At 40.9% G+C, this 24,511-nt stretch overlaps 1 protein-coding gene across 2 annotated transcripts in view; it reads left to right on the plus strand.

Annotated features, from left to right (window-relative positions):
* The first annotated feature begins 1,225 nt into the window (after positions 1 to 1,225).
* AGL6-1 (MADS-box transcription factor 6) overlaps positions 1,226 to 24,511 on the plus strand; it is a 51,631-nt gene continuing 28,345 nt past the window's right edge. The window contains exons 1-2 of one of the 2 annotated variants that reach the window (XM_073255048.1): positions 1,226 to 1,548; positions 20,797 to 20,875. In XM_073255048.1, coding sequence (XP_073111149.1) covers positions 1,367 to 1,548; positions 20,797 to 20,875 — 261 coding nt within the window. In that variant the 5' untranslated portion in view covers positions 1,226 to 1,366. 2 annotated transcript variants of the gene reach the window in all.

Consider the following 24,511-nt stretch of genomic DNA (forward strand, 5'->3'; position numbering starts at 1 on the left):
CTCCGTGTATGGTGCACAAAAAAATCCAATTGGGGCCTCCTAGGTATCCAAATTAAGGGTTATGCCAAGAAGTACTCTCGAAAATTTTCCTCCATTGGTCCTCCTGGTATTAATGATCTATATATATATCATGTGCTGCCTCTTCTCTCTTTCTAAGTTGTGGTACTCCAAAGTAGAGCCAGGTTGGTCATTGATGAGAAAACTTTGCTAAAAGAGAAATGAACGAAAGAAAGGAAGGTCTTGTTGCAAGGAATGAGACGATGGAGAATGCGTACACTGAACGAGAAGGAAAAGAATTCTAGAAGAGTTTAAACATCACTGCAGTTCCAAGGAAGAATACTACAATTAATTGTAAAGGATTTGGCCAAGCTGGTATTCCTGCTGTATTTTTTTTTTAAAAATCCGCGGTTCGTATAAATGGGAGAGGTGGATGAGTAAATGCTTGTCAGGATACATATGGATACGTGTCAGCAATGGGTTCCTTTGTGTGACTTATAAAGGTGAAAATATCTCTCAAACGAAGGAATGTACCATTTTTGAGAAGGTGGGATGGGGGGATTACGTGATCCTATGGTCGGGATAATCTTATCCAAAGTGCGGGAATAGATGAAATTTCGGAAGTGCCAAGGTAACTGGGGGCTATTGTGACGACAAGTGTGACGGTGTTAAGGTTGGCTCGCCAGTCGAGAAAAAGAAAATAAAAGACGGCACGATGACTGCCTTGTCAATCTAAAGCACCGTACGACGGTCGACACGTAGCACAGGATCAGGACCAGAACCTAGTAAGACCAAAAGGGTAATGTCCTTCCCACTCTGCTTTCCTCCTTTCTCTCTCTAAATAAATAAAAATCTTGAATTAATTCCCGTTGGAATAAATAAAAGTGGGGTCGTCTACTTGAGAGACAGAGAGAGTAGGGATAGGGGGCTGGTAGCATAATTTCATTTCGGCTTAGCAGAGGGGGGAAGGAAATGTTTGGGGAGGTGGGAGACATGGTATTGGAGTGACCATTTTAGCTCATATTCCCCTTTTTTTTTTTTTTTTGGCAAAAATATTCTTATATTCAGTAGAAGGAAGTATTAGAAAGGTGGAGGGGCTTCCGCCTCTAACGTTCCCATTTTAAATTAAGACCTAGAAGGGGTACCCGAGTGTAAATGTTTTAGGATAAAACACAAAGAAAGAAAAGGAAAAGAGAGGAAAAAAAATCCAACAGTACTAGTGCCCTTTCTTGTGAGCCTCTAATATTCTCTCTCCTTCACTCAGCTCCTTGCCTTCCATTATTTTAATCTCTCTTCCGGCAAGTGTTTGGAGCGCACAAGCCAAAAGAGGAAGCAAAGCTTGGGGAGAGAAGGAGATCGGAGAGAAAGAATGGGGAGGGGGAGAGTTGAACTGAAGAGGATCGAAAACAAGATCAACCGCCAGGTAACCTTCTCCAAGCGCCGCAGCGGCCTGCTCAAGAAGGCCTATGAGCTCTCCGTCCTCTGCGACGCCGAGATTGCACTCATCATCTTCTCCAGCCGCGGCAAGCTCTACGAGTTCGGCAGCGTTGGGTGTAATATCTCCTCTTCTCTTCTCTTCTTCTTTTCTTGGTCCCTTTCATCTCCCTCCCTCCCTCTCAGAGACTCGCGCTCTCTCCTTATGATTTCCTTGTTCTCAGTTTATAGTAATAGATCTGATGTTTAAAGTTTTAAGCTGTCGAAATTAGGGTTTGGCGGCATATTTCTTGACGTTTTTATCGCATTTCTCTGATTCAGGGCTTGCCATTTCTATGCTAAGATGGGCCGTAAAAGTTGTGGCTCTTTTTTGCCTGCCTCATTTCTTTTATTCTTCATCATTTTCTCTTCTTGGAAGAAAGAAAGTAGGTTTACGACTAGCGATCTATCATCAGATCACTATCTGTTTCAATTTTAGTATATCCTGCCGTCACTTTTGTGTTATGCTCTCTCCTGCCTGTCTATCTACAGCTCTACCATTAGGTCTGGTGTGGGTAACAACTGGATGCGGAATCCTCCCCTCCAATCTATAAACCCTAACCATAATTTCTCCCTGCATCCTCTTTTGTAGGGCAGCTATCTCTCTCTCATAATCTCTTTCTGATAGCCAAGTCTTATATTAAGGAAGTGGTGGTTAGGAGCATAGGTTTGTAACGAGAAAGATAAGCTTGTTCTTTCTATTTTTATCTACCGGCGTATCAATCGTCTCAGTGTCGTTATGATTCGTCTCACTCACTGCCTTAAGGTTTTTTTTTTTTGTCTCTTTTCACAGATGCGAGTTACTGATCTCTCTTTGTTTTTTTTTTTTTTTCTTTTCCTGATGATGAGGGGAGGTCGGGCCAGTCACCGATCTTGGGTTCTTGTTTTTTCACCTGACAACCGTTTCTAAATTTTGTTTGAATTCAAAAGAGTCCATTGAGATTTCTAATTAATATTTCAGTTTTCAGTGCTATGTACTCTGAGATCATGAGAATATATGTACGTTGTGTTATAAATGCTAAGCAGGCAAATACTTCTCGATATTTCTCGTGTGCAGTGAGTTGTTTACACGTCATCTTGTACTGTGGTTTCGAATCTTTCAATCTTACTGCAATTCAGTTTATATTATTTCATTCTTCCAGCTTAATTTTATTTCCTTCTGAAATAAATGAGTAAAAGAAATTTCTCTGTCCTTGATTTTTACCTTAGTATGATCTAGTTATTGAGATGGCACTCCTATAACATGTCAGGCGAGATCATCAATAGGAGGATGATCCTTTTCTTAATTTTTTATCAGACACCCGGTTAATAAAATATTTTCAGGTGATGCGTTATCTTTTTTCCTTCTCCGAGACTTGGGAAACAAAATAGTTTTAGGTGCTAGTTTTTCTTTTGACCGCTCTGATACTTAATTAATAAAATTAATAGTCTTAGAAAGTCATCATAGAGCTTTTGTTCTTTTTTATTATTCATTTTTTCGTGCAATACCCGGGGTTTGAACCTTGGAGTTCCTCAAGGGCAAGTCTTAGGAGAGGGATGGCAATTGTTACCATTTTCTCGGGCTAACTGATGTAGCCACGTTTATTCGCATGCACAAGATTATGCAAATTGTAGGAAGCAAAATAAGTTATGATGTTAACTGCTGTGATGGCCAAGAACCATCAAACTTTTATGCATAACATAGTTCGATTAAAATGACCATAATGCATAATATAATCCTTTATGTTTATAGGAGAAAACTCTTACAGCACTGTGATTATAAAACATGATATGAATAAATACTGTTGATTTATTTACTTGTTCCTGCTGGTCAGATGATGGTGCAATTATAGTCCAATGCTAATCAGATTTTTATTGCTGAGAATGTTCAAATGCATCGCATACATAGTTTCAAACTTACATTTCCTGCACTCTGGAGACCTGTTCTAGGCCAATGTTATGCTATATTTTGCATTTTAGAATCTTAATCAAACTGTAAACAAATAAAATACCAAATATACTTCAAAAGCATAATACAAAAATGACCGTATTATGTGAAATTTTCAACATAAGTTGCATGAAAATATGTTCTATGAATATCTGGAATCTGTCAGTGCTCTATTAAGAAGAAACAGCTGGAACACTTCCAATATACATGGTGACTGGTATGAGTTTTGAAATTCCAACATGAATAAGAAAATACATAAAAAAGGCATGTAAGTTGAGTTATCAACTCACTAAAACAGTAGTTTTATTCATATGTGAGTTTTGAAATTCCAACATGAATAAGAAAATACAAAAAAAAGGCATGTGAGTTGAGTTATCAACTCACTAAAACAATAGTTTTATTCATGTGTGTTCAAAATTAGAATTCTTATATGGGTAAGAAGAATATATAATTGATTTATGATTTTTTTATCCACCAAGAAATGTATAGCATGAGCGGCTATATTACCTAAATTTCAAATGTTGTATTTGTGAAGTTTGAATTTAGTTATTTAAATTGCAAGTCTTGTCTAGTTTTACAACGGAGTATCCACTTTTCTAGTTAAGCAAGTTATTGCTTCTTTTATTTTTTTTAATCCACTCTTGAATATTTTTTTCTTTTGTAATGGAAAGATTTTTTGTTAATTTCATCTTATGTTATCAAAAGGATATACTAAATGAATAAAAAGTGTTTTGTAGTTTGTACTGAACTTACAAAATAGCTGGTCATTAAAATAATTAGGTAACTCAAAGAATATTACATTAGCTGTCCGAGTATACACATAATAACTCTTAGCATCTATTTAAGTTTAAAAAGTGTAGGTATATGCTCCTTTTTTTTTTCCTTTTTATTTTTTGAGGAGTTAATTGCTTTTTATTATTATTATGCTTATGTAGGTAGCGTCTCGTAACCTAGATATTCATCATAATAATTAAGATCAGATGCTCTGAAAAAAAAAAGATCATTATGGTTGGTGTGTGACTGTACATATGGAAAACCATATCATTCAAAGAATGATTATTACTTGGAACGGGCACTCTAGGTTAATTTCTTGAAGGAGTTATACATTTCTGTTTTATTAGATCATTCGGGCAATAAAGTGTCTAACATGTTTGCATATGAGAGAGGGTTCTAGTTTTTATGAATCTTATGGTGCTTTTCAGTACATAAAAGCAAATTTCCATCCACCCCAAAACATTAAGTAAATAAATAAATAAAGAAGAAGAGATATGATGATTTTATGGTAAAGTAAGGCTTTCAAATTATGTGGTGAGTCTAAATTAGTTTTGAAATCGTTGAACAGACTTAAGGTGGCTATTATGCTATATGTTTTAGGAAATTATACTTCATTCATCCAAAGAGGACTTCAGTAGGCTAGATAAGGTCAGTGGAATATTAACTATTAACTAATGTATAGAAGATAGATATTGTAAAAGAGAAAGAGGTGACCTGCCTCTATGGGGGGAGTGACCCAATCTTGAGTTAACCAAGATTGGTGAAGAGTCTATTAGTATTTTAGTCCAAGATATGGTTGCCTCGCGATCTAAGAGTTGGGAGGAAATGTTGAATAGCAGAAGTTCTAGATATTTGTGTGGCTTCAATTTTGGATGTCTTTGTTCCACACTAAATAAAGAGTTTTTGATGATGATTTGGTGAAGTTTAGAGATAAAAGAGTAATTGAGGAGTTGGAACTATGCAGAGATGAAAAAATAAAACAATGGTAATAATGCATGAGATGTCATATTTGAAGATATATATATAAAATAAATATATAATATATTTTATTTATATATATATATATATATATGATGAATATATCTTGTATTAAAGGCTGTGGGGAAGAATTTTATGATAGAATGAAAAGACATTATGTAGCAAACAATAGGTCAACATGAGATATTAGTGGGGCTACATACTAATAATTACATGGTTTTTGATATATAGAGATGGATGCTGCCTTTTCCTAAATATACAGGAATTATTTATGGAAATTTGGACATGACACTTATTTCCTTCTGTTGGTAATACTCAACGTGCTTCAGATGTCATGGAGTTAATGATGGTTCTTAGTTAAAATTTAATTCAATATTTGCAAAATTTTCACAACGTTAGATACAAAAGCACATGATATAGAACCTAATTATTCAGGATTTTATCACATAAGAAAACCTAAAATATCTGATATTTTGTGTGTCTGAACTAAGTAGGATACTATAATGACGCCAATTACTACGTACAATTGTTCTTCTTGGAAGAAAAGCAACATACGTGATTGAACTAAGAAATAGTGAAATGACAATGTTATGCTTTTTGATTAGCATGATATCAACTATGACTACAAATAGATGTAATGCGATGGATAGATATAGCCGTAGCAACTATCCACTAAAATCTATTCGATTTTGGATTTTCCGACATTGCTCTTCTTGGAATATAATCTAAGGCCTTGTCTAGTTCAAGATTAAGGATTTTTAATGTTGAGATCTCGGCCATTGCAGGGGAAGACCAATACTAATTAAGATGAACTTAGATCTTGATTTTTCTTTTATAAGATTGAAGGTAAGGTTCTGAAAATATTCTTGATTCTCCTAAATCTAGTCTGCTATTTTAAAACTTTTGAAAAATTGGTCTATATTGTATGTTTAATATTATCATCTATTTTTGAACTTAATTTTTGGAATTATTTAATTAAAAGCTCTTTAATAGAGAAATATAGGTTGATATATTGATTTTTATGATTAAGAAAGTAGGAGCTAAGATTTTTCTGCTTTATATGGGTACTAATATAAAACATACTCTAAGATGCAACGATAATCTTGGTTATGGTTAATACATAGTTAGCCCATTTTATACCTTCCTATGTTATTTATTTAGTTGAATGGTCACCTTAATTTGATCACCAGTTAGAGCATATTTAAAATGGTTAGAATGTTCAAATAATTTGCTAACCATAATTCCACTTACTCTGGCCACAAAGCCAGAGCAAATTATAATCCTGCCAAAGAAGTAGAATAAATTGAACCAAGTTAACCTTTTTATTTTTTAAAAAAATTATGTAAATCTCCCATAGAAATTTTTGAAATTATATATGCTAGTTTACTGCCTTTATCAAGCTAGATCTGAATTTTATTTGGTAGGCTAAAACAGAATAAGTGAATTAAAAAGTCAAGCAAAATGAACTCCCTACACACCACCACAACCAATAATAATCTGGGTAATATTTAGTTAAGGTGGAAGTACATCTTAAAAGAATTTAGAGTATAAAAATCAAATATTAGATTACTAGATTTAGCTTTTTATTTTTATTATCAAATAGATGAATAAATAATTACCAAAAAAATTAGATGAATAAACCATAAAGCAATAGTGCTTGTGAAGGAAGAAGTATGTTCTTATTGATTTTTTTTTTGGAAGCCTTCTAATATGAAAAGTTTATATATATGGAAGAAAGCAAATGGAAACAATTACAAGTAAACTTAAGTGAAGAGATCATATTGATGTTCACAAATTTATTTAAACAATTGAAATTCCATTATAGATAATCCTATAGAAAAAAATGAAGGAGTCAGGTATTTTTCATAAAAACCAATTACTTTATAGTTATCAAATAAAAGTAAGTTGCTCAAATTTTTTCGTAGTCATAATCCTAATAACTTCTTCAAATTTATAAGTTAAAACTAAATTTTGTGTTAATAAGATAGCAAAAAATCTAGCTCATGGATAGTTGGTAAAGCCTTTAGCTATTGATGCTATCAACTCAAGTTTAAAACCTACTCTCGTCCAACATCAACTAGGATTTTTCTATCTTGAGTCTCAAAAAAAATAAAAACTCTTATCAGTTATCTCTTTCTTTAAGTTTTAGAATATACATCAAATATGCTATTGTAAGATTGATAGAAAAAATTCTAATAAAGATTTCTGTGGTGATTAGCCTTCCATCTTCATAAATAAAAATTGATAAAAAAAATTACATCATTTTCCTATCTATTTGTATATTGAAAAAGTCAAAATCTGCTACTATATTTTAGTTAATAAATGTATAATTTAATCACAAACTATTTTGAGCTTTATTAAATGGTGACTTTTTAGTTGGAGGAAAAATATCAAACTAGTAAAAATGGTTATCCAAATTTTATTTTAAGTAAGTTTCTTAGCTGTATCTAGCAACCAATCTTATTATAATAGATTTTATATTACTTATTATGTACAAGCTCACAATTCCTATAGAATTAGGAGAACTTTAAATTTTCAAAATTTTAAGCTCACAATTCTTATTTCTTGCACACTTCAAGGCATTCAAAAATATTCATGTTGTTAAATGATGACAAATTCATTTTATTCTATCGATGCCCAGCACACCTATCTTAGTAAGGTATAATATTAGAAAGTATGATATGCTCCCACTAAAATTTGACAAAAAAGTAAGATCTATTTGGTCATTTATTTATACTTGTTATACATGCATATACATAATTCCAAAAGATGCTAGATTATTGATCAACTTGTTACATACATGCCAACAAATTTAGTTCTTTCATTTAGTAAAATTACATTACTTTCTTCTAGATATTTAGTAGTTAACAATCACTCTATGTTTTTGTGTAACATCATATTTTGATGTAGCTCTAGTTTTGAATGCTATGTATTGCTTGTGTTAAACTATCTTACATCAAGCCATAATTGTTGTCTCTTGAAAAAAGTAAATGAAATTCAAGATTGTATATTTTGTCAAAAAGTAGTTTGAACCATATCGTCTAAAGTTTTGTTAGAAAACTCATGAATCAATAAACCAAATAATTACTATAAATATTGCACTTAATCTAGCAAAGAATGGTAGTTAAATTGTAGAGACATCTTTAGAATTTAGCTAGTGTAAATTCTTTTTGCGGGTCTAGTATGAATTAAATATTTTTAAAACCTTTATGATATTCAATCTCAACAATTAAATTACACTATAAAAATTCATAGGGTAGATTTTCTTGGACCCTTTTATCATTAGAGATTCTAGAGTATATGACCAGCTTATTTGTATATTTTATATAGCTTTCTTTCATGGTTCCATCCCTCTTCTCTTTTTTTCACTTCACTCCCGTATCAATTTATCTCTCCATCTATCATTCCTTCTTTTAAATAGCCCTCTAAGACATTAGAGTGATAAATATGGATAGAAATGCAAGGTATATCTATTTAGATCATAGAAGTTGGATTTGAGAGAGGAAAGAAAAAGAGAGAATAATGAATAGAAGAGAATTGGATCTCATTCATTAAATTAAATAATGTCAGAACCCTCAACTCCTAGCTTGTTCTATCTCACCTATTAATTATAGCCATTGCCATATCCCTACCTTTATAGATAATACCTCTTCTTTTTCTATGCATGTGTGTCTAATTGCCATACTGAGCGGTCTATTGTTAGGATTGAAGAAGTTAATAGCATTGCTAAAATAATAAATTAAGTAATTGAATTCTTTTTATCTTCTATCCTATATAGCCAAGATAAATTCTTTGCTTCAAAATCTTTTATTAACAAGGATGGAATGTTGTATTTTAAATATAGCTTTCCAAATAAGTGAATTATTGTTAATAGTTTTAATATTGTTTGAGTTTTGTCCTAAAATTATACTCAAATAAGTAAACTATAGAAAAGAAAACATAAATTGCTTTATATTGATTTGAGGGAGCCTAATTTGCTTCAATTAAAATATTCTAATTCAGTAAATATGTTATATACTATTATCATCTTTCCATTTGCTATTATGTTTCTACATTGTTGGACATTAATTTTTGAGCCTACACTCTCTCATTCGTTAAAACACTGTTTCAATACTAAGTGAGCATCTCTTGGTAATCTTAAATAAAGAATTGACCTCCCACTAAATTATCATGTATTAATAGCTTTTCTAATCCTTTTTTCTCTAGTTATGTATTTTAGTATGGTTATGTCTCCCATTGTCCACTAATCTAGACAAGATTGTTTAAAATAAATTTAGTCTAAAAAGTCTAAGGAGTTGCAACAAAATCGAAAAGCTACTAAATATTAGTAGTAATTATAATTATAGTAAAGGTATTAATCTTCATCTTGCAGTATGGTACTTATTAATTACTGTTGGGTATAAAATACCGCCAGCCAAAGTCCTCAACAGAATCAACAACTCCGCCAGCAAGGCCGACCTTAAAGGAAGGCTCCGCCCGGACTCCTACGGGAGCCGGACTTCGCCCTCGACTCCAACGGCTGCAAAACAGACTGCGTCCGGGCTCCTACGGGAGCCGGGCTCCGCCGACGACTTCAACAGCAAGGGGACTCCGCCCGGACTCCTACGGGAGCCGGGCTCGGTCCTCAACGTCAACTGCTGGCAAGCTTCGTCCGGACTCCTACGGGAGCCGGACTTCGCCCTCGACTCCAACGGCTGCAAAACAGACTGCGTCCGGACTCCTACGGGAGCCGGACTCCGCCGACGACTTCAACGGCAAGGGGACTCCGCCCGGACTCCTACGGGAGCCGGGCTCGGTCCTCAACGTCAACTGCTGGCAAGCTTCGTCCGGACTCCTACGGGAGCCGGATTTCGCCCTCGACTCCAACGGCTGCAAAACAGACTGCGTCCGGACTCCTACGGGAGCCGGACTCCACCGACGACTTCAACAGCAAGGAGACTCCGCCCGGACTCCTACGGGAGCCGGGCTCGGTTCTCAACGTCAACTGCTGGCAAGCTTCGTCCGGACTCCTACGGGAGCCGGACTTCGCCCTCGACTCCAACGGCTGCAAAACAGACTGCGTCCGGACTCCTACAGGAGCCGGACTCCGCCGACGACTTCAACAGCAAGGGGACTCCGCCCGGACTCCTACGGGAGCCGGGCTCGATCCTCAACGTCAACTGCTGGCAAGCTTCGTCCGGACTCCTACGGGAGTCGGACTTCGCCCTCGACTCCAACGGCTGCAAAACAGACTGCGTCCAGACTCCTACGGGAGCCGGACTCCGCCGACAACTCCGACCGCGAGCAGACTACGCCCGGACTCCTATGGGAGCCGGGCTCCGTCCTCAACGTCAACTGCTGGTAAACCCCGTCCGGACTCCTACGGGAGCCGGGCTTCACCTTTAACTTTGATTGCAGGAAGACTCCGCTCGGATTCCTACAGAGGCCGGACTCCGACCGCTGCCGAGCTTCAGCCGATAGATCTGCGCCCCCTGGCGGCCCTGCTCCACTTCCTACAACGGATCCCGCACTGCTCCATCACCCCTGACAGGCCGCAATAACGGTCGCAGCCCTGCTCCACTCCCTGCGGCGGACCCTGCGCGACCCCATTACTCTCTGACAGGCTGTATCAACGGTCATGATTCTGCTACGCTCCCTGCGGCAGGTGCTGCGTGACTCCACTACTCCCTGACAACTAGCGGCAACGGACGCCGCTCCACTACCTGCAATAGGCTCTACGTGGCGAGCTACGGCGATAGCCACGATTCCGCTCCACTATCCTTCGCAATAAATTTCTCCTGACTATGGGCGGCCCACTACCAGACGGTTACAAATATCGCCATCAATCCGTTACCTCCTCCACCTATAAAAGGGGAACCCAGATACGTTATTCTATAAGCTCATTTCTTATCTCAAAACTCTGCTGAATTCTCCATTCGAGCGCTCCATTCTTGTTGAGGCAGAGAACTGACTTGAGCGTCGGAGGGTCTTGCCGGAGCAACCCCATCTCCGGTTTAGACTTCCCTTGCAGGTCCCGACGGCGACCGCGGCTTCCCTGACTCCAGCTTCTCCGGCGCAAGCGAATTTTTGCACCAACAGGATTGGCGCTAGAGGAAGGGCCTGAACCTTCGCAGTATCCTTGTTCTTAAAGAAGCGCTCAACAGATCCACTTCCGGCCATCTTTTCCGGCATCCACTCCTCCTTCCCTCATCTGATGCCTTCTCACGAGGCCTTTGCACAACTGCCTCCGGCTATGGTCGCCGATAAGGAGTGGCCGGATGATCGGCCCCTGTCGGATTCCGTCAATGCCATCTCAGGAGAATCCCGACGGGAGGCAACCAACATACCAGCTGCATCCAGCTGCATCCTCCAAGCGGCAAAAAGTTGAAGAACCCATAACTTTTACCGAAGAAGACACCCAGGGAGTCCAATTTCCTCATAATGATGCGGTCGTAGTTTCTTTGAATATAGCGAATTACGACGTCCGTCGCATTCTCATCGACAACGAAAGTTCGGCCGACATCTTGTTCTACGATGCCTTTTCAAGGATGTCCGCTCTTGGCGGTCATCTGAGATCGATTTGCTCCCCCTTGATAGGGTTTACCGGTGATGCCGTTTCGACGGAGGGAATGATAGCTCTGACTGTGGTCGCGGGTCAGTATCTAAAGCAGTCTAGGGCTCTGGTGAATTTCTTGGTGGTAAAGGCGCCATCCGCTTACAATGCAATCCTTGGCCGACCCGACCTCAATGCTCTCAGAGCTGTCGTTTCAACCTACCATTTGAAATTGAAGTTCTCCACCAACCAGGGGATCGGAGAGGTCCGGGGAGACCAAGCCCTGGCCAGACATTGCTACAACATCGCTTTGCAAAGAAGCGACCGAGCTGACCCCTATCCCGTCGATGGATTGGATGCTCGCGACGACCTCATCGAAGAAAGGGGCAGCCCAATCGAAGATCTGGTACCAGTCCCCCTGAATGATGGGAACGCGGAGCATGTGGTGTTAATTGGCTCCAGCCTGGGGGAGGAAGTGCGGACGCATCTTATTGATTTCCTCCGAAGGAACGCGGACGTTTTCGCTTGGGTTCCGATGGACATGCCAGGGATTGACACGGAAGTCATGAAACATCGTCTAGTGGTCGATCCTAAGCATCGACCGACAAAAGAAAAAATCCAGAATCATGCCCCGGAGAGGCAGAGGGCGATAGCTGAGGAAGTGGATAAGCTTCTCAAGGCCGGATTCATTAAGGAAGTCAATTATCCTGATTGGATTTTCAATGTTGTTTTGGTCAAGAAAGCAAACGGCAAGTGGAGGATGTGTATAGACTTCAAAAAGCTGAATAAGGCTTGTCCAAAGGACAGCTACCCCCTGCCCAGAATCGACCAACTGGTTGACGCTACCTCAGGCCATGAGCTCCTCACTTTTATGGACGCGTTCTCCGGCTATAATCAAATTAGAATGGCATCAGAAGATGAAGAAAAGACAGCTTTCATCACTAATCGCGGCCTTTACTGCTACAGGATCATGCCATTCGGCCTCAAGAATGCGGGCGCAATCTACCAACGGCTGGTGAACAAAATTTTCAAAGAGCAGATCGGCCGAAACATGGAGGTCTACGTGGACGATATGCTTGTAAAAAGCAAGTCCTCCAGAGATCATGTCGCCGACCTCGAGGAAACCTTTGGTGCTCTTCGAAAGTACAGAATGAAGCTGAACCCAACTAAATGCGCTTTTGGGGTAACCTCAGGGAAATTCCTGGGCTTCATGGTATCAGGGCGTGGGATTGAGGTCAATCCAGAGAAAATTTACGCTATCCAAGAGATGACCGCCCCAAAGTCGATCAAGGAGGTTCAGCGCCTCACAGGGAGGATAGCGGCTCTTAATCGCTTCATCGCGAGGTAGGCCGAACGATGTTTGCCCTTCTTTCAAACCCTCAAGCAGCCGAAGAACTTCTGTTGGACCTCTGAATGCCAACAGGCATTCGAAGAATTAAAAAACTACCTCAGCTTACCCCCGCTGCTGGCAAAGCCTGAACCTGGGGAGGAATTATTTTTATACCTGGCGGTCTCTCCCATGGCCCTTGCGGCCGTCCTTGTCAAAGAAGAAACGAAAGTCCAGTGACCAGTCTACTACATTAGCCGCGCGCTAAGGGACGCCGAGAGCAGGTACACCAAATTAGAAAAACTGACCTACGCCTTGTTGGTTGCAGCTCGGAGGCTCCGACCCTACTTTCAAGGGCACACCGTGACGCTACTCACCGATCAACCGATCAAGACGGTTTTGCACCGGACTGACGCCTCCGGAAGAATGGCAAAATGGGCGATCGAGCTCACGAAATTCGACATCAACTACAGACCTAGACCAGCAGTAAAGGCCCAAATATTGGCAGATTTCATAGTAGAGTGCACCATCCCAGAGGAGGCCGAACCTGAGCAAAGCAAGGGTGACGACCTAAAGTCTCAACCGAATTCTCCCAACGAAGAAGCCAATCCCTCCGATTGCTTTTGGACCCTCTATGTGGACGGATCTTCCAGCATGGCAGGTGCGGGTGCAGGCCTGATTTTGGTCAGTCCGGAGGGAGTCATCGCAGAGTACGCTCTGCGTTTCGAGTTTCCCGCAACAAACAATGGAGCGGAATATGAAGCTCTGATCGCAGGATTAAGGATCGCCAAAGAGCTGGGAATAGGTCAACTCCGGGTATACAGCAACTCCCAACTAGTGGTGGGACAAGTCAGTGGGAGTTATGAAGCACGGGAGGACAGTATGACCAAATATCTTGAGAAAGTAAAAGAGCTTACCCCCGCCTTTAGCAGTTTCGACATTAGGCAGATTCCAAGGCTGGAGAATACCAGAGCCGATCTTCTCTCCAAGCTGGCGACATCGGCTCCGGTCGAATTGTCCAAAGACATTCTTTTTGAAGTTCTGAAACATCCGGGTACGGAAGAATCGCGGCCCGTAATGGAGGTCGACCACGAGCCCAGCTGGGTCGACCCGCTGATAACCTATCTTAGAGATGGAGTTCTCCCCCAGGACGCGAAAGAAGCTCGAAGCTTCGAAATCAAGCCTCTCGGTACATCCTTTATGAGGGCAAATTGTACAAAAGGTCATACTCCTTGCCCCTCTTAAGATGCCTCCGGCCCTCGGAAGCTGACTACGCTTTGTGGGAAGTGCACGAGGGAGCTTGCGGAAGCCATTTGGGAGCCAGATCTTTATCCCACAAGTTACTCCATCAAGGATACTACTGGCCAACGATGCATCATGATTCGATTGAGTATGTCAAAAAGTGCGATCGATGCCAGAGATACGCCAACGTCCAGAGACAGCCCGCCACCGAGCTCACACCTTTGAGTGCCCCATGGCCTTTTGCAAAGTGGGGGATGGACATCCTTGGCCCCTTTCCCATGACGTCCGGACAAAGGAAGTTCCTCCTTGTAGTGATCGACTACTTCACCAAATGGGTTGAAGCCGAACCACTAGCAAAAATCACAAAAGCAAAAGTGCAAGATTTCGTCTAGAAGTCAATTGTGTGCAGGTTCGGTTTGCCTAGAACCTTAATCACTGATAATGGACGGCAATTCGCGGGAGCAAGATTCGCCGAATTCTGTGAAGATCTAAACATCTCCCACCACTTCACTTCAGTAGCCCATCCTCAGGCGAACGACGAAGCTGAGGTGACTAACAGAACCCTTTTGCAGGGGATTAAGACAAGGCTTGAAAAAGCAAAAGGAACTTGGACGGACGAGCTTTATCATGTGCTATGGGCGTATCGAACTACCCAGAGGTTACCTACGGGGAGACCCCCTTTGCTTTAGCCTTCGAAACGGAAGCCGTCATCCCGATCGAGCTTAAACTCCCGTCGGCACGAGTCGTGGCATTCGACGAACACCAAAATTCACAAAGTCTTAGAGCCAACCTCGACCTGCTGGAAGAAAGACGGAAGATCGCTCAGGTTCGAATGGCAGCCTACAGATAGAAAGTTGCTCGATATTACAACGCCCGGGTCAAGAACAAAGCCTTTAAAGTGGGAGATCTAGTGCTTCGATGAGCTGCTGTCTCGCAACCTCAGGACCGGGGGAAGCTCATCCCAAACTGGGAGGGACCTTATGAGGTCAAAGAAGTAGTCCGGTCCGGAACTTATTATCTTAAGGAGCTCGGAGGGGCCGACCTCCCGCGACCATGGAGCTAAGAAAACTTGCGGATGTACTACCAATAACTTCGTTTTAATCAATGATCGCATACCCATACGTCTTTGGACAATTCAAACAAACTGTATCAAAAACAAAAGGGCAACCTCATAAAGTTGAAGGCTCGGTTCCATTTAGACCGAATGGGGGGAGAGGCCTTACAACGCCCATATGTGCCCCCACAGCCCTGTTAGGGACAGGAGGAGAACCTCGTCCTAACTTGAGCAAAGTCGAAGGCCCGATTCCATTTAGACCGGATGGGGGAGAGGCCTTACAACGCCCATATGTGCCCCCACAGTCCTGTTAGGGACAGGAGGAGAACCTCGTCCTAACTTGAGCAAAGTCGAAGGCCCGGTTCCATTTAGACCGGATGGGGGGAGAGGCCTTACAACGCCCATATGTGCCCCCACAGCCCTGTTAGGGACAGGAGGAGAACCTCGCCCTAACTTGAGCAAAGTCGAAGGCCCGGTTCCATTTAGACCGGATGGGGGGAGAGGCCTTACAACGCCCATATGTGCCCCCACAGCCCTGTTAGGGACAGGAGGAGAACCTCGCCCTAACTTGAGCAAAGTCGAAGGCCCGATCCCATTCAGACCGGATGGGGGGAGAGGCCCTACAATGCCCATATGTGCCCCCGCAGCCATGTCAGGAACAGGAGGAGGATCTCGTCCTGACATGAACAAAGTTAAAGGCCCGGCTCTTTTAGACCGGATGGGGGAGAGGCCCTACAACGCCCATATGTGCCCCCCCAAGAGGAAAGCCTTGCCCTAGTTTAAGCAACTTCGACCGGTGGTAAGCCCAGCCCGGACTCCTACGGGAGCCGGGCTTCGTCACCGACTTTGACTACATGACAGCTCCGCCTGGACTCCTACGGGAGCCGGATTCCATCACTGACATCGACTACAGGACAACTCCGCCCGGACTCCTACGGGAGCCGGACTCCGCCGACAACAGCGACTGCCGGTAAGCCTTGTTCGGACTCCTACGGGAGTCGGACTTCGTCTATGACTTTGATTGCAGGAAGACTTCGCCCCGACTCCTACGGGAGCCGGGCTCTGTCCACGACGTCGAGAAAGGCTCCGCCCGGACTCCTACAGGAGTCGGGCTCCGCCCACAACTCCAACTTCGAGAGGAATTCTTCGTTCGGACTCCCACGAGAGCCGAACTTCGCCTCGGCTTTAGCGGAGAAAGTCTCCAAGCGAAAAAAGAAGGCAATGGATTGCAACAGTGACGATTGGAAAACAAACAGCGCCCGAGGGTGACAGAGGCTCGGATCCTCGAATTCAAACCTTGGGAGGGACCCCGAATCCGAATGACCCCAAGCGAACCTGCAGCCATTGACAGAATGACAACCGGATATCTTCGAACGGCGTAAAAGTCGAAAAGGAGCTCGGCAAATAACAACCCTGTACGAATAAAAGAGGTCGTTGATGACCTTAAGACGACGTGAAAAAGATAAAAGGAAAATGAAGAAGTTTGACAGACAACTATTCGATGCAAGGTACAGACAAGGTAACAAAATTTTCTATTCATTTAATAAGATATACGTTACAAGACCCGGTGGGTCGGGAAAAAAAAAAGAAAAAAAAAAAAAAGATATACATCATTGCGAGCCTCGCGAATACGGCTTGGAACGGATATACCGGAGGCCACTCCAAGCTACGAACTCCTCTTCCCGTCTCTGTCCTCCTCAGCCGCGTTCTCTAGTGTGTGTAGCAGACCTATCGGCTCTCGTCCCGTCTCACTTCACTCCATCTCCGAAGTCCCAACCCTAGGAGGAAAAGGGTGGGATAGATTCCCGGGGGCTGTAAAGGCAACGGCAGCAGTGACGAAGACCTGTTTCAAGAAGAGCCGGAGTCACTTTGGAGGCAGCGGTGATGTCAAGGATATGCTCCGCCTCCGAATGCTCCGCGACAGCCACCACCCAAAATGTTCCGGCAAGGTCGGCATGCGCTACTTCCACCGTCCCCGCAACAAGTTTCACTGCCCCACCATCGACGCCGACCGCTTCTGGTCCCTCGGCCCCGGCGGCATCTAGGATCCCGCCACAGCTTGTGACGGTGGCTCTGCCCTCTTGACCGGTATCACCCCGCCTTGCTACTCCGAAATTCTCGGGCAGAATAACTTTACCGATGGCCCCCGTTATTAAGCCCCTGTTGTTGAAGGAATTCTTCCTTGAGCCTCCTTTGAAACGACGGAGATCCTCACCTCCGGGGTAGAAGACATGGTGTGGGAACCCTCAGAGAAGAAGTGGGGGGCTGAAGAAGGCAGGGACTGGTGCAAGGGAAGTAGCTGAGTAGCTAGGCTCTCAGGTGAAAGAAAGGTACCATCCTATCGACAGGATGAAGCCACGAAGGGAGATTAGGGGTTTAAATAGCCGACGGATCCTAGCGCAGTTATGGCGGCAGGTGTTCCTGGGCCAACTGGTGCATGCCACGTGTCCCGCATATCCCCCTCACCGCTATCGAGGGTTGACCGTTCACGAATTTTCGTAGCACGACGCTTGGGATCGCATTCCGACAGGGGTTCCGAAAAGACTCTTCAGGTTGCCTTCACCGTAAAACAGGCTCTGACGTACACACATTAAATGCCAAAATATCTGGGGGCGGCAGTGCACAGGATGCGAGGGGACGGCTTCGGCTGTGCCCATCTCTCTGTACTTCCTACGTTCGAAATTCAAACTCGGAAGTAGGGGGACTAGTGTTGGGTATAAAATACCCCCAGTCGAAGTCCTCAACAGAATCAACAACTCCGCCAGCAAGGCCGACCTTAAAGGAAGGCTCCGTCCGGACTCCTACGGGAGCCGGACTTCGCCCTCGACTCCAACGGCTGCAAAACAGACTGCGTCCGGGCTCCTACGGGAGCCGGACTCCGCCGATGACTTCAACAGCAAGGGGACTTCGTCCGGACTCCTACGGGAGCCGGGCTCGGTCCTCAACGTCAACTGCTGGCAAGCTTCGTCCGGACTCCTACGGGAGCTGGACTTCGCCCTCGACTCCAACGGCTGCAAAACAGACTGCGTCCGGACTCCTACGGGAGCCGGACTCCGCCGATGACTTCAACGGCAAGGGGACTCCGCCCGAACTCCTACGGGAGCCGGGCTCGGTCCTCAATGTCAACTGCTGGCAAGCTTCGTCCGGACTCCTACGGGAGCCGGACTTCGCCCTCGACTCCAACGGCTGCAAAACAGACTGCGTCCGGACTCTTACGGGAGTCAGACTCCGCCGACGACTTCAACAGCAAGGGGACTCCGCCTGGACTCTAACGGGAGCCGGGCTCGGTCCTCAACGTCAACTGCTGGCAAGCTTCGTCCGGACTCCTACGGGAGCCGGACTTCGCCCTCGACTCCAACGGCTGCAAAACAGACTGCGTCCGGACTCCTACAAGAGCCGGACTCCGCCGACGACTTCAACAGCAAGGGGACTCCGCCCGGACTCCTACGGGAGCCAGGCTCGATCCTCAACGTCAACTACTGGCAAGCTTCGTCCGGACTCCTACGGGAGCCGGACTTCGCCCTCGACTCCAACGGCTGCAAAACAGACTGCGTCCGGACTCCTACGGGAGCCAAACTCCGCCGACAACTCCGACCGCGAGCAGACTACGTCCGGACTCCTACGGGAGCCGGGCTCCGTCCTCAACGTCAACTGCTGGTAAACCCCGTCCGGACTCCTACGGGAGCCGGGCCTCACCTTTAACTTTGATTGCAGGAAGACTCCGCCCGGATTCCTACAGAGGCCGGACTCCGACCGCTGTCGAGCTTCAGCCGATAGATCTGCGCCCCCTGGCGGCCCTGCTCCACTTTCTACAACGGATCCCGCACTGCTCCATCACCCCTGACAGGCCGCAATAACGGTCGCAGCCCTGCTCCATTCCCTGCGGCGGACCCTGCGCGACCCCATTACTCTCTGACAGGCTGTATCAACGGCCATGATTCTGCTCCGCTCCCTGCGGCAGGTGCTGCGTGACTCCACTACTCCCTGACAACTAGCGGCAACGGACGCCGCTCCACTACCTGCAACAGGCTCTACGTGGCGAGCTACGGCGATAGCCATGATTCCGCTCCACTACCCTTCGCAATAAATTCTCCCTGACTATGGGCGGCCCACTACCAGACGGTTACAAACGTCGCCATCAATCCATTACCTCCTCCACCTATAAAAGGAGAACCCATATACGTTATTCTATAAGCTCATTTCTTATCTCAAAATTCTGCTGAATTCTCCGTTCGAGCGCTCCATTCTTGTTGAGGCAGAGAACTGACTTGAGCGTCGGAAGGTCTTGCCGGAGCAACCCCACCTCCGGTTTAGACTTTCCTTGCAGGTCCCGACGGCGACCGCGGCTTCCCCGACTCCAGCTTCTCCGGCGCAAGCGGATTTTTGCACCAACAATTACTAAATCAAAAAATCTTTGCTTTTAATTTTTTTCTTGCTGAGTATAAATTTAATTAGGTAGACAAGCTCATTCAAGAATATAGTAGTAAATATGATAAGATATTTGATATTTTAGATATATTAATTTTCTTGCTATTCAAATATCCTTAATACCCTTAAGCTCATTAATATTTACCCTTAAGCTCATTAAATTGACATATAATTGTTAAATCTTATATATTTTTTCAACTATATTTCATACAACAAAATAAATAGCGACCAAAATCTTTAGAACTATTTTAGTTATTTGGCCATTAACTACTAGAAACCTTAATCATTTAATTATAGACAAACATAATTTTGTAAATTATGTTTTTATGTAATATCTAGCAGTCATTTAATAAAATAAACATATGATAATATATATATTTTTTTTCTTGAGCAATACCAAAGATTTGAATCTTGGACATCATCTAAGAGCATGCCCTTAGGGAGGAGATGCCAACAAAGTAATTGTAATATTATGTTCACATAGTTCATAGTTGTGGTGGTTTGAAGGGATATTAGTACAAATGTAGGGGCAAATTTTATATTTTATAAAACTCTAAAGAGCATTCCAACTACCAAGAAAAATAAACACTAGGCAACATTTTATATAATAGAAATATTGATGATGCATTTAGTAGTCATCTATCCTTCTCATAATACCAGGTACACTAATTTGATTAAAATAGATGCAATAGAAAATAATTATGTAAATGATAACTTTTTATATTTAACATTGAAACTTTGAAAGATATAGGTTTTTTGGGATTTTTTTTTACATCATAATTTAGTCAAGTGATGGGTAAAGTTCTATATTTTATTTTCATTATGAAATATATATTTTTTTGATTTTATAATTTATATTTGGCATTCAAATCTTTGTTTATATTTTTTTTGTACATTATTGTTTTGAGCTATTAATTGTCCAAAAATATAATTACCATTTTATTTTGCACTTCTTCTAGCCAAATATCTTAGCTCCAATCAAAGTTCTATTTTATTTTGTATTGCCATTAAATTTCACACTTAGTTATTATTTAACTCTAGTTCTTAATGTTTTATTGTTGTAGCACAAGCAAAACTTTAGAGCGATATCAACGTTGTTGCTATACATCCCAGGATTCTAATTTTGCTGATCAGGAGACACAGGTATCAGGCATGCTTTCAATTTTTATTCAATATTATTTTGAATAATCTGATGATAAAATGTTATATTACTACTTATATATTTTCTACAATTTTAGATTGTGATCCTTGATATGTTCATATGCACCTTCTTTTATAAACATATGTATATTTTTTAGAAAAAAAATGTCATTTAATATAAATGGAGGTTTGGCATATTTTTTTGTACTTGTTCATAGAGTTAAAATAATGTATACATAAATCAAGCCAAAAATAAAAAGAAGAAAATTTTTGGGTCTAGCCTAACCAAAATTCATAAAACAAAAGAAAATAAAATTAGAATAAAAATAAAAATAACTTTGATTTAGAACCTTTATTCATTAGTAATAGCAATCATCTCTTTTAACTAAAGAACTTTAGAGTTAACAACCAAGAATGGGTCAATATAGGAAAAGACTTAAGCAAAATAAATGGATAAAATTAGCTTGAATAGGCCTTTAATCAATTACCATTTACTCTCATATTATGTTAACTTAACATCAGCTAACAAAAGCATAAATTATCAAAGAACGGGTTTGAAAATGTATTTAGCTATCACAATTTGTTTGAGAAGTGAATTGATATTATATTCATATAGCCACCGAAGCAACTTGGTGTAGTATTGAGTTGTTTTGATCACTTGTAGCCCTAAACATTAACCAAAAATCACAAATTACTCAAAACTATTATGATCAAGTGGGCTATTGTGAAACTCTTTACAACTCAAAAATATAAACAAAGAAAATAAGGCATGCTTATTTAATGAAATGACTTGCTAAGCTTTTTTATTTTGCACAAAACTTTTAGAGAACTAGAACTTTGGCATATGTGTGAACATAACTTATTTTGGAAAAAAATAGTAGCATAGTATATAAGAATCCATGCAAAGTATACCATCCATGATTAAGCTTGAAAGATCTTTTTCCAATATATATGTAGCAATCAAACCATAATAAAACACTCAAAGTTTAGCTCTATACACCCGTTCATCTCCTCTATTGATTCAAATGAAAAAAATATAATCTGATTTAAATTATTGAATTAAATAACTTCAAATAATTTCTCAATAGTTTAGATTATTGAAAAAATAATTTCATTTTTTTATGTCGGTATTTAATTTTGTATTGGCTCATGAAACTCAATTTAATTAGTTGTCATTATAGCTAAGCAAAAGCTAGTTGTGGCTTTTTTTTTATAGGGATTACTCTAGATGATTTTCTCACTCCTTCATGTTATGTAAATTATATAGTGTGAAATTGTAGATTTAAGCTTGAGTACTATCTTAGTTTATTTTTTTATTTTTTATTAAATGCAGAACTGTTCAAGACTATTTTCAAGACCCCATGGTATATTATGCCTATCACTGACAACTTACATAAATTTTAAAGTTTTTCTAACTTGAAATAGGAGATTCTCACTCAAACACAATACATGAAAGTTATAGTATTTTGTATAACTTATACTTTTTTGAACTTGGAGAGTTTAAAATTTCAAATTTTGGCATTAAGAAACTCAAGAAGCATAGTTTTTGCTGTTTAAAAAAAATTAATGGGAAATTGATAAAATGAATCTATGGTTAGATCAAACTTGTTATTTAGTGAATTTATAAACTTAAGGCATCGAGTTGCTAAATATTAGTTTAGATTTTATATTCAGGTAGCTAAATAAATTTTATTTTTATTTTTATATAGTATAGAAAGAAATATATATTGTTGCTAGGTGCTTGAAATTAATGACAGTAACCATTATATGTTTATTTCATATTCATTTTTTGTTTATATAATGGCATTATAGACTTTGTGATCCATGCAAATTTGCTTGTCTTCTTCTTCTCTAAGTTCTTGTATTTCTGTAATTTTTTAAATTTTTAGATCAATTCCTAATTTCTAAGAGGAAGCTAGTTAAAGTAGTTTATCAAACAAAATTTTTGAATTCTAGATTGACCATCACATTTGATTGTATCATTGTTCTCTTTTCTTTTTTGCTTTTTAATATAATTAGTAGTTCGACAAAAAAGGTTTTTCATTGCATCTCCTACAAGAACATAGATAAAGGCCTTCCAGAACTCACCATAGAATTAGAGAGACATTGTATCGTGTATAAGAGAGTGGCCATGCATCTAGCATTTTTATTGAAGTTGCTGTTTTGATACCATTTCTAGCTTATCTCTAACTTTGTGTTTGAGTTGGTTATGGCATATAATAATGGAGAACAAAGGAAACAATAAGTGAGTCTATATAAACACTTGCATCATTATGAAATCCTACATGATTAGGAGGTGAAAATACTATATCTCAAGGGATGCAATATTTTGTTTTAATTAAAAATATCAATAGATCACTCATGTATTGAGTTACATAGATGAACATTTGTATAGAGCAAGTGCATAAAATTCAAAAATTCACCTAAGTTTTCAAAAGAATATTATATGCATGACTAGGAAATTTAAGCATTCGGATGAGATCTGCTTCACCGATGAATTTTCTTTGCTCGGTCTTTTCAGCTCTTCTTTTTTTAAAGCTAGTAAACAAGTCTAATGACAGGCTAGATGAAGCCCAAAATTTTGGTTGAGCTATCTAAGATTTTGAGCCTTAGGTTACTTTTGGCCAAGACATATTATATTATAATAGGTGCAGAGTTTTAATTATTTCTTTATCTATATTTGTATCTGGATGTATCTTTACATATTTTCAGCATTAAGATTAATTTTACTAAGATATGTATTTTAAATTCTCTAGCCTCAGAACCTCCCAAACTGCATGCCTCCCAAGAATTCCAAATCAACATAAAAAATATGATCCTTCCTTCTCTTTCCCATGCATGCCTTGGTCCCAATCCATAAAACTACTCTTTATTTTCTTTCGAATACAATTTTTAAATCCAAAAATTTGTAATTAAAACTAATATGGTATAATTAAAGAGATTCATGGATAAAAATAATACTATAGATAAAATATATTTTCCTTTTTTCGAAAAAATCATAATCATCCAGAACATGCACATGGATCGCACGTGCTGGACTCTACAAGGTTATTTTGTAAGGTTGAAGACTAACACTACTCGGTGCATCTCTGTATTTGTGCATATCTCTATTATGTGTTTCATCTCCAGACCAGAGATGAATCCCAGCCTTTTGGGAAGCACACAGCTCGGAAGCCTATCTTAAGCAGGGCATTCTATTTGGATTTGGTCCCCAATATCGAGAACAAGACATCAATCTCTCGCTTGGAAATTCTTCTTCCTTGTGAGATGTTATCACAATAAAAAAGATGGATGCTCTAGGGCTCTAACCTTGCCATCAGTCTAAGTTTTTTTCTATTGCTCCAAGCAATGACCACTTGTGAGATATTATCACAGTTTAAAGTCTTTATGTCAGAGAACTTTGCTACTACAGGCATGGCTTCCTTTTCTTATCATGGTCGTAGCATAAGCCATTATATATAGTCTGCAATATCCAATACTAGTAGGGATCCTCATTGCAAGTGGAGGCACATGAGGCTTACATGGGATTACTGGATTTCGAGTGTCTTTATATGGGGCGCGCATGATGTTTTCTCACTAGATCAGCATATTATTTCCAGTTTTTCTATGGCTTATGGTTCTAATTATGTGGTTGAGCAC

Source organism: Elaeis guineensis, chromosome 4 (genome assembly GCF_000442705.2).
Source record: "Elaeis guineensis isolate ETL-2024a chromosome 4, EG11, whole genome shotgun sequence".
Taxonomy (NCBI): Eukaryota; Viridiplantae; Streptophyta; class Magnoliopsida; order Arecales; family Arecaceae; genus Elaeis; species Elaeis guineensis.